The sequence below is a fragment of the Salarias fasciatus genome, chromosome 2, assembly GCF_902148845.1.
Source record: "Salarias fasciatus chromosome 2, fSalaFa1.1, whole genome shotgun sequence".
Taxonomy (NCBI): Eukaryota; Metazoa; Chordata; class Actinopteri; order Blenniiformes; family Blenniidae; genus Salarias; species Salarias fasciatus.
In genome coordinates, this window is record NC_043746.1 from 32,571,431 (window position 1) to 32,582,692 (window position 11,262).

The window sequence follows — 11,262 nt, forward strand, 5'->3', positions numbered from 1 at the left end:
TGGTTCTAACACACCCTGGACCTGGTTCTAACCACCCTGGACCTGGTTCTAATACACCCTGGACCTGGTTCTAACACACCCTGGACCTGGTTCTAACCACCCTGGACCTGGTTCTAACACACCCTGGACCTGGTTCTAACACACCCTGGACCTGGTGGTTCACCCTGAAAAGGGACTCCAGCTGATGTTTGAGTGATAGTGGTTCACTCGTGTCCCACGCTCCGCCCGTCCCCCCGCCGCGATTCTTAAATAGAAAAAAAAAGAGAGAAAAAACTCTAAAATTAAATGTTAACATCATCATAATAATAATAGTAATAATAATAATAATAATAATCGTGTCTGTGCTTCATGTTATAGAAATGATGTGCAATGAAAGAGCAGATAAACACTTGGAGCCCTGAGGAGGCGGGGCTTCGTAAATATTCCACCTGATTCACTGATTTACAAGAACGAATGACATGAAATCAAACCAACCAGCGCCGTTTCCTGACCGCAGCTTGGGCGGGTTTCAGGTCGTCCATCGTGATCTGGTTATAAATGCACCGGAACTGAAGAATTATGAAAAATCTACCGTCAGTCGTGACTGTTGTGCTTCCACACGCCCTCAAGGGGGCGCAGGACAGCCTGGCAAAAGGGCTGGCCCTCTGCCGGACAGTGGCGAGTGGCAGAGAGAGAGAGAGAGAGAGAGAGAGAGAGAGAGAGAGAGAGAGAGAGAGAGAGAGAGAGAGAGAGAGAGAGAGAGAGAGAGAGAGAGAGAGAGAGAGAGAGAGAGAGAGAGAGAGAGAGAGAGAACAAGAGGCAGAAATCAGTGTCCACATCTGAATAATCCCAGTGGAGAGCCAGAAGAGTGTGTGATCCTGCAGACATGCAGCCTCCTCCCAGAAAGGTAAACATGATGTTTTTATTTCACCAGTCTCTTCCTCTGTCTCCCTGTCAGGTGTCCTGCAGGTTCGTCTCTAGAAGATACATTTTAAATCCTCCATCATACAGGAGAATTGTTTCTTTTCAGTCTATGATTGGAAGCAAACAACAAAACCAAAACTGAATAAAATGAAAGTATATGAATTTCAAAGTAAGTTATTTCTGTCATCTGAAGGTAATTCAAAATTGCAGGGATGTAAGAATCCCAGGAAGACTTTAAATTAACCCTTTCACCAGTGTTTATAATTTCAACAATTTACTACGAGTTCACAGATTGATAAAGGCTTTTGGAAAAGTTTCTTTTTTGCACTGATGTGTATTAAATGTAAGTCAATTTCTACAGTTTAATCATTTAAATGCCATTCATGCATTGTGTGTGCAGGTGAAGGAGAGCCAGCAGGTGAAGCAGGTGTTTTCAGAGCAGATCAGTAAACTGCAGAACAAACAGCATCAAGACTCTGAGCTGCTGGAGGAGATCAGGTATGAAACTGGCCGTATGTGTGTGTGTGTGTGTGTGTGTGTGTGTGGTGTGTGTGTGTGTGTGTGGTGTGTGTGTGTGTGTGTGTGTGTGTGTGTGTGTGTGTGTGTGTGTGTCATGCTGTGTTTTGTCTGGCAGGTCCTTCAGTAAGCAGCGAGCAGCCATAGAGAAGGAGTATGCTCAGGTGGGTCACACACCTATTCCTGTTGTTACTGGAAGCTTCCAGCGTGACTGGAAACACTCCTAATCCGTCAGATCTATTGATCTGAGGCTGTTTATCCTGCAGCGGTGTGATTCCTCCTCCATGTCACACTTCACCCTCCTCTTTCTCTCTGGCTGCATAAAGCTGGAGCTCTGTGTGGTTTTACAGCACGGTGGACAATGTGTCACGTATGTGAGCATCTGAGAGAAAGAGAGTGTGTGTGTGTGTGGGGGGGGGGGTGCAAAAAAACCCCACTTTTCAGGAAATGAATAAAAAAAGAAGACAACCAATTTGAAAACACTGTGAAAGTATTTTTTTTTTAAGCTCTGAAAACCAAGATATTTTTCCAGCCCAGTCCAACCGGTGGGCCAGAATGTTAAAACCAAACCAAGGCTTCATTTTGACCACATTTGCTTCAGCTTCACAGCTTCATGACAGCCTCAGTTCAGCTGGAGCGTCTGCTGTTTTCTTTGTGCATGCGGAGCAGGCTCTCCAGAGGTTAGCCACGCAGTACCAGAAGAGGGACTGGCAGCGGGGGAGCTCCGACGCCGTGTCCGCTGGGTAACCACACTGTCCTCATCACGAGGCGGTGGCCGTACGGGAGCCTGACGCCCGCTCCGCCGCCGCTCCGCAGGTGCTGGTGTGTGAGCGTGTTCGCCGTGTGGAGGTCTCTGGTGGACGCCACAGCCCAGACGGCTGCGTCCCGGCTCGCCGCCGCCGAGGAGTACCGCCGGCTGATCGGACAGGCTTCCATAAGCCTCCGCAACGCAAAAGACGTCCGGGCCAAGAGAGTGAGTGTGTGTCACGCAGCACGGCGGCAGGTCGGTGAGGGGTCAGGGTTCAGGGTTAGGGTTTAGGGTCACCAGTGGGGTCAGGGTTTAGGGTCACCACAGCGCCCCCTGGTTCCTCCCGCCCTGGTGCGCTGTAGCAGTGGAAGCATTTCAGAAACATGTCATTTTCCATGGATTTAGAGCATTTTCAAAAAGTTCAAAAGTTTATACGCCCAATAACAAATACCCAGAATGCCTGAAAACTTTGTGCTTTTACTCAAAAATACAGGTCCAAAGTCCCTCCCAACCTGAGTCTGGAACTGGAGGTCACAGGTTCAATATTAGTGTTGGCTGATTTGCTCTGGAGTCCCAGTTGATTGTTAACACTTTTAGAATGTACCGTTTGACGGAACTGGGATGTGTGAGGTCTACAAACTGCTTAAGACAAGGTCCAAAACGGCTTCCAGACAGCAGTAAAAATGAGGTGACAGAGCTGGTGTGCAGGTTCAAACCCTGCAGCTGATGTTTCACCACTGTGAGCAGTTTAGTTCATAGTGAAGAAGGGATTTCCTCCAGAGGGGAAACTTCAAGACTAGACAGTCATCTGCATACATGGAGAACATTCCACTGGGAGAGTGTGTGTGTGTGTGTGTGTGTGTGTCAGGGTCTGGAGCAGCTGCAGAGGCTGCAGGCGGAGCTGCTGGACTCTCTCCGGGAGCTGCAGCGGGTGAAGAAGAGTTACCTCCAGCTGAACCACATCGCCGCCGTGGCCAGAGAGAAAGCCGCTGATGCCCAGAGCAGGTGGGCGTGAGGAGGGGAAGCGTGGGAACGTGGAGACAGGAAGTCCGCAGCACCGCCATAAAGATATCCAGTGGTCTCATCCTGAATGACACCAAAGTGAAATGGAGCCACTTCAACATGAAAAGTCATCTTTCTTGACTTTCAGGTCTTTTCAATGACCTCTGGCTAAGCTCCGCCCCCCTCAGTTACTTTTGCTAACAGATTCTGTACCAAAGTGTGATTTTGGTCAGTTTTAAACTTTCAAAGCATTTTTAAACTGCTACCACGTAGTGTTGCTGTTGTCGTTCTCGTCTGGTTTCTTGTTTTCTTTTGGCTGCTGTGTCGATTCTCTTCTTGCTATGTGACAGACAATAACCAAGTTTATCCAGAGTATGTGTTTGGAGAAAGTATTTTATAATCTACACACAATATTTTCTCTCTGCAGAGCCAGAAAGAGCGAACATGGAATTTTCCACTTCAAAACTGGACTGCATAAGATGACTGCGAAGGTACAAAAGGTTTTTATTTGCTGTTGTTTGGAGTTTGATATTCTAACAACTCAAAGGGACTTCTGTGGCATTTTCATGTGACAATGAACTTCTTTCACTGACTCTTCGTTTGCTTCCCAAACAAAAAAGTTGTTCAAGTATTTCTTTCACAGAGTATCACAGTAGACAAGACACTCCAGCATTGAGTGGAATAACTATTGTGTGTGGAAGAATTAGCTCAGGATTAATCAGCAATGTTACGCCTCTAGTTTGACAACAAAAGAATTAATACCAAACAATTATTGCCTGAAATCTGTTGCTCCTTTCACCGTTCCATGTTTCTACCAAGCAGCACAGTTTCAAAGTGGAATGAATGGAACCTTCAGTGATAAAAGGATCTATAGAAACACAAACACCCATCCTGTTTGTGTATAGTTTACTTTGTTCTTTTTATAATAGCTACGGGATTAGCTCTGCTCTGTAAACTTTATGTACCGTTCATTCTTCCACTGCTGATTTCGAAACTAATTCCCTGGACTTCTGTCTGGAAGAAGAGCTGCAGAGCTGCTGTCTCTCTGTGTCCCACTTAATGATGGACCAACGAGCTGTACATTTAGTGTGTGTGTGTGTGTGTGTGTGTGTGTGTGTGTGTGTGTGTGTGTGTGTGTGTGTGTGTGTGTGTGTGTGTGTTCAGCTCAGCGCCCGGCTGAAGGAGTGTGACGACCGTCTGACTGAAGTTCGCAACGAATATCTGCTGACGTTGGCGGCCGTCAACGCACATCAGCAACACTATTACGACAACGACTTACCGCAAGTCATGGAGGTACACACACACACACACACACACACACACACACACACGCACACACACACAGTCTGATCCTGGACAAAAACATGCATCATTCAGAAAGAGTTAAAGTCATCTTTATCAACCTTCTGAGGCTTTAAATCTTTAATCTTTTTAAATCATATCTAGTTTATTTTTACATCAGACTCATTTTCAAAAAGATTAATATCTTGTTTCTGGAAAGGATGAAAACATACAAAAAAAACAACAACAGGTGAAATAGTTGAAAATGACTTGCAAAGAAAAAGCAGCTGTGAAATGGACAAAGTCTCTTTCAGAATTTTGTGAAAAATATTCATCAAAGAAACTTTTTCACAACAAAGGTTAAAAAAAAACTAAATGAAAAGGCAGACATGAAGATGAAGGCTGTGATGAAATATAAAATATATTTAAATTATTTTTTATATATGAAAAAGGTTTGTTGCAGAATAGTTTTCATTGCAGTCGTCATGAACAAACTTAACATCGGTCTTAAAGTCACTAAAAAAAGAATCAAAAGTGTTAAAACAGCAAAAGTCAGCCGAAGTAATAAAAGGCAATACATCGATTAAAAACTGCATGATCGTCTGGGTCGTGGCTCCACAGCTGATGGACGGCAACGTTTACGATGACCTGAGGCGCCACTTCACCCTGCTGTGTGGCACCGAGATGGAAACCTGCCTGAGCACACACACACAGTACGGCCGCATCTGGGAGTGTGTGAACAAGGTCTGTACGCTCATCCAACACAGATCACACATGGAGCGGGAACGGTGGGATCAGAACGAACTCGTCTGAATCAGGTTATATCAGGTTAACATGTCTAAAGAAAAAAGAGCTGCCATACCTGACCGAACTTACCTCAGCACAGGTCCAGATGTGTTCCAGGTGTCAGCACACAAATGTGGATCAATTCCTGGTTTTGGTTCAGTCTTTGAAATGAGCATCAGTTTGTTCTGTCACTCGTCTCCTAAACTGGACATGGGACATTCCTCACCTTCCCTCCTGAACAACGATGAAAAGAGGAAGAAAAGGCCAGATGGAGACAGAGATGAGACCAGACAGAGGCACTCGTACTGAGAACGGTTTGTAGCTCTTCAGCAGGAATGTGTGAAGTGGCAGGGAGCTGCGATCTGAGCAGAGCGTCTCCAGCTTCCTGCAGACTGTCAGTGATTTAAAATGTTTGAGCTCTTCTTGATGATCCAGAGTGTGAGAGAAGGACTGACACTGTCTCTTCTTCTCTGGTGAAAGGTATTTCAAGCCTCAGTGGGAATCTCTGCAGAGATTCTGGCGCTTCCTCCAGGGACTCATGGTACAGTTTTGCATGTTGGCAGGTGACCAGAGAGAGAAACGTCCAGCAGTTCCTGCAAGAATCCGTCTCCTTCAGCAGAACTCCTGACTTCAGCTTCCAGCCTGCTCCTCATGACAAGGTGTGTGAGAGACGAGGCCTCGTGCTTCCCGTCTCCAGAGCTTCACCGCTGATTCAAGCTCCCTGTCCCGGGCACAGGTCTGTGCTCTGCAGGATGTTCCCGCTGCAGAAGGGGAGGGCTGTCTCATGAGAGAGGCCAAGAAGTGGGCTGCCAAGGCTGCCAAGGACTACAAGATAGTGACGCATGGAGAGAGGGTGAGGGATGAGGAGGCGAAGGAAACGACTGCCACAGCGACACAGACCAACGACTGCCACATTGACACAGACCAATAACCGCCATGACTACACAGACCAACGACCGCCATGGCGACACAGACCAACGACCGCCATAGCGACACAGACCAACGACCGCCATGGCGACACAGGCCAAAGACCGCCATGACTACACAGACCAACGACCGCCATGGCGACACAGACCAACGATCGCCATGGCTACACAGACCAACGACCGCCATGGCGACACAGGCCAAGGACCGCCATGACTACACAGATCAATGACCACCATGGCTACACAGACCAATAACCGTCATGACTACACAGACCAACGACCGCTACGGCGACACAGACCAACAACTGCCATGGCGACGCAGACCAGTGACCGCCATGACTACACAGAACAATGACCACCATGGCTACACAGGCCAACGACCGCCATGAATACACAGACCAACGACCGCCATGGCGACACAGACCAATGACCGCCATGGCTACCCAGGCCAAAGACCTCCATGACTGCACAGAACAATGACCACCATGGCAACACAGACCAACGACCGCCATGGCTACACAAACCAACGACTGCTATGACTACACAGACCAACGACCGCCATGGCGACATAGACCAACGACTGCTATGACTACACAGACCAACAACCACCATGGCTACACAGACCAACGACCGCCATGGCGACATAGACCAACGACCGCCATGACTACACACACCAACGACCACCATGGCGACACAGACCAGCGACCGCCATGACTACACAGATCAGTAACCGCTATGGCTACACATACCACGACTGCCATGGCTACACAGACCAACAACCGCCATGGCTACACAGATCAACGACCACCATGGCAGCACAGACCAACGACCACCATGGTGACACATAGCAACGACCGCCATGGCTACACATACATGACAAATGACCACCATGGCAGCACAGACCAACGACTGCCATGGCGACACAGACCAACAACCACCATGGCTATACAAGCCATCAATCATGCCAGGAAACAGGATTAAAAAGCCCTGTTCACACCAAAACATTTCAAATTAAAATGCATGGTTTCAACTTTACACGGTGTCATTGTGAAAATGATGTCCGTTCTGTTTCCAGAAGTTCCAAGAACCATTGTAATGGAAACCGACACCCAAACCCATTGAAAGTTTTGAGTTTTCACCTGGAAACATTTTCTAAGACCTGAACCAGTAGACAGACTGGGAAGAAAGAGGAAGTTGGGATTCATGGAGAGGGAGATTCACCTCTATGCTGTACAAATAGTCATTTATAGGCATGAAATATTCTACTGTCATACTCACATTTTCATAATCACATTTTCAGCTACACAGTGAAATTCCAAGAGTTAAAATAGACTGAAAAGGGTTTAATGTACATTCTAGATGTATTCTAATTATGGTCATTTGACATAGTTTTTTTTTAAATTTAATGATGCAGCTTCTTCAGTAAAATATGTGCTAGCCCAAAAACATCATGAGCTCAACATCCGTACCCTCACTTGGTGACTCTGTATTGTTTGGCTCAAAGTACAAGATAATGGGACAAATCCAAATGTTTTATTAAATCTGATTAAAAGAAAGAGAAAGGAAGGTTCAGAATGAGATGACGAATTTTGTTTCATTTTGTTGGAAATGATTGTCGTTTGTATTCTGCTGTGTGTGTGTGTGTGTGTGTGTGTGTGTGTCTGTGTGCGTGTGTGTGTGTGTTTGTACCAGGCTCTGCAGATGTTGGAGAGTCGTCTGAAGCTGCTGTCGGGAGAGACGGGCCTCAGCGTGGAGCAGAAGATCGCCGAGGTTCAGGACAACGTCAGGAAAACGAAGGTAACCTGAACCAGAACTCCAGGCTCCGAGTCTCGATGGCCAAGTCCCGGATCCAGACAGTCCAGTCCTGATTCGAGTCCTGAGTCTCGATGAATGTAAAGCCCAGACTTTTGAAGACACTTTCACACCTCGAATTAATAGAAATAAACCTGGACTGAGTGTTGACTATTGACTTTTATCAATAATGAATGTGGTATGTGAATAACGTTTCAAAGTGTTTCGTTTTCCAGGTTTTTTGTTTTAAAAAAGAGAATTTTAATTCTAGAATTGTGATTATAGAATTGCTAAAAAGAAATAAAAGGAGCACAGGCGTAAAATCAGAGTATTTATGGTAAATAAAATGTTCTGTGTGTGTGTGTGTGTGTGTGTGTGTGTGTGTGTGTGTGTTCTCGTATTTCTATCCTTGTTGGGGCCAAATGTTCCCACAAGGATAGCAAAACGTGAAACGACGTGCCTTGTGGGGACCTTTTTCCGGTCCTAAGTAGGAGAAACAGTGTTTTCTTGACCATGTTGTTGTTACTGAAAAAAGTAAAAGTGCAAAAACATTTCTTTCGGGTTAGGCTTTGTTGTGGTGTGGGTTAGGGTTAGGGTAAGGGTCAGGGTTAGGGGCTAGACATGAATGGGAGTCAATGGACGGTCCCCACAAGGATAGAAATACAAGACTGAGTGTGTGTGTGTGTGTGTGTGTGCTCAGCTCAGCAGGGTGAAGGCCGAGGCCCGCCTGGCCGTGCTGTCGCTCAGCGTCCCCGGGATCCAGCGCTGGCTGCAGGACGCCATGCAGCAGGCGGAGGAGGAGCTGGAGCGCGAGCGGAGGCTGAGCGAGCAGAGGAGGTCGACGGAGGACTTCTCCGTACGCACACGCCGCCGCTCCTCATTTCACTCCACTCTCTTACCCTGAAGTTAGCGGAAAAAAGGCAAAAACTGTCTGGGCGTGACCTTCCAGGAGGACGAGCTGGAGCTGACGGACTTCGAGGACTACGACGACGAGAACGGAGACATCTTCTCCGACCCGGTGTCCGTCACCGGAGTGTGTGTTTATCCTGCAGCCTGCAGAGTCATCTACAGCTACCAGGTACTGGATGTGCTGCTCATCCCACAAATGCATGTTTCTGAGAATGAGCAGGGTTTGCAGGATTGTGAATGAGCTGCTGCTCCCTCTGGTGGTAAAAACTGGAATTACAACACTCGCCTGCTGCTTGACAGCTTGTTCTGCACGTTCTGGATTGAAATTCTTTTAATGTTCCTCATTTCCTGTTGCTGCAGGCCAGCCAATCAGACGAGCTGTCCGTCATGGAGGGGGAGGAGCTTCAGGTGATCGAGGATGGAGACGTGGAGGACTGGCTCAAGGTAACGAGGCGACGTCTCAGAGAGACGGTGCTGTTCCTGACGGCCGGGTGTGTCTCTGCAGGTGTGTAACTCCTGCGGCCAGGTGGGCTACGTTCCCGAGCGCTACGTGCAGCTGCTGTGTCTGCCTGCAGAGGACGCCGCCCAGCTGGACGCCTCCTTCGGCCCGTCCGCAGGAACCAGGGAGAGGAGGGTCAGCAGAGGTCAGCAGCACCGTGACCTTCACCCAGCGTCCTCAGCTTCAGGACGGACACAGAAAGAAGTCCCAGACGAGTCTCACTCTGAACGTTTCAGCTTAATGTGAAGATAATTTGAGTTCTTCTCACTGTGGAGATATTTTAAAGCTGATCGAGATGCTGTGAATGAATGAGGCTTAAGAAGGCAGACGTCACAAAAAGTGCACTCATTTCACATTTTAGGACTGAAAAACACCAATTTAATATTATAAAAAACATAAAATAATGTGTGTGTGTGTGTGTGTGTGTGTGTGTGTCTCAGTAGTCAGGGCTCTGTACTCCTACCAGGCTCAGAGTGCAGAGGAGCTGTCTTTCCAGGAGGGGGCGCTGATTCACCTGATCCGCTGTCGACATGGAGAGGTCAGAATATTTCCCCTCAGAGTGGACAGATGTTCCCTCAGTGGACAGATGTTCCCTCATACTGGACAGATGTTCCCTCAGACTGGACAGATGTTCCCTCAGTGGACAGATGTTCCCTCAGACTGGACATGAAGCAGTCACCATCGAGCTCTGTAATTTGACACCAGCTTCTTGCTTTGGGAGAGAATTGAATGGTGTATTCCCGCTTGAGTTGGTTTCTGACTGGAAGGTTCATCTGAGTGACTGAATTCAGGAGTTGTGGTTTCTCCAGGTGGACGATGGCTTCTGGGAGGGCGAGCTGAACGGACGTGTCGGCGTCTTCCCGTCTCTGGTGGTGGAGCCGGTCCATGAAGGCGGAGGAGAGGAGGAGGAAGAGGAGGAGGAAGAGGAGGAGGTAACTCCCTCTGTCTCTGTATCTCCTGATCCTGCTTCCTGTTCCTGACACTCCTCTTGTCCTCTGCAGCTGCTCCAGACTCCCACCATGTCCCCCCTGTCCCCGTTGTCCCCCCTCCTCCCCGGGCCCTCGACGCCCCCTGCTGGTGTGGAGGAGCCGGACGCGTCTCCATCAGGTGGGCTCTCGGCCTCTCTCCTCTCTCTCTAACCTCTCTCTGACTGAAGCTGCTCCGTCTGTTTCTTCTGACCCTCCAGAAGCTGCGACCAACTCGCCTCCAGAGGCCTCCGGCGGTCGACTCAGACCGGTACGAGCCGGCAGCCAGAACACGGCTGGAACTCACGGAGCTGCCTGTGCTGCTGTGGTCTGATCACTTGTGTCAGCCCAGCTGAGCGTGGTCTCTCTGCTCTGTTCCAGTGTCGGCCTCCTCCTCCTCCTCCTCCTCCTCCTCCTCCTCCTCCAGCACTGAAGCCTTGAAATGAAGAGACTACACATTCAGCTGTTCTGCTCTCGTCAGCTACAAACCAAAGGTCTACAGTGTCCAGAGAGAGTTTGACATGTCCAGCCGCTGTTTGTTCATTGGCTGAAGATGTGCCTCCTGAAGCAGCTCTTCGTTCTCACACCGCCTCCTGGTGGTGCAGTGACTGCAGGACTCTAGAAACCCGGGAGATTCTCTTCAGCCTTACCTGCCTCTGGCCTGTGAATTAAAAGACTCAGTTCATCTTCTCCGATCTAAAACAACCTGAAAACCATTTTCCCTTGTTTTTTCTTCTCCCTAGTGAAAGCAACAGGACTGTTAGGAACTGTTTAACTGCTTCACTTTATAAAAACGGTTTCAGTTACTTTTCAGGAAATAGTTTGAACTAAACTCACTGGTGTTCTTCTTTCTAAACTTTGAAAATGACATTGTGGCCTTGTTTAGGGGCCACATAATGCTGATTAGCTGCTCCATTAGAGTCCTGTGCTGCTACA

At 48.1% G+C, this 11,262-nt stretch overlaps 1 protein-coding gene across 1 annotated transcript; it reads left to right on the forward strand.

Annotated features, from left to right (window-relative positions):
* The first annotated feature begins 851 nt into the window (after nt 1-851).
* LOC115396986 (F-BAR and double SH3 domains protein 1-like) lies at nt 852-10,500 on the forward strand. Its single transcript, XM_030103122.1, has 19 exons — nt 852-886; nt 1,304-1,401; nt 1,538-1,583; nt 2,089-2,162; nt 2,236-2,392; nt 3,036-3,172; nt 3,597-3,660; nt 4,334-4,462; nt 5,072-5,194; nt 5,800-5,895; nt 5,973-6,089; nt 7,855-7,959; nt 8,654-8,809; nt 8,903-9,031; nt 9,223-9,306; nt 9,368-9,506; nt 9,802-9,899; nt 10,171-10,293; nt 10,363-10,500. Exons 1-19 carry the CDS (start codon nt 866-868, stop codon nt 10,498-10,500), a joined length of 2,034 nt encoding a protein of 677 aa, XP_029958982.1. The 5' UTR covers nt 852-865.
* The last annotated feature ends 762 nt before the right edge of the window (nt 10,501-11,262 follow it).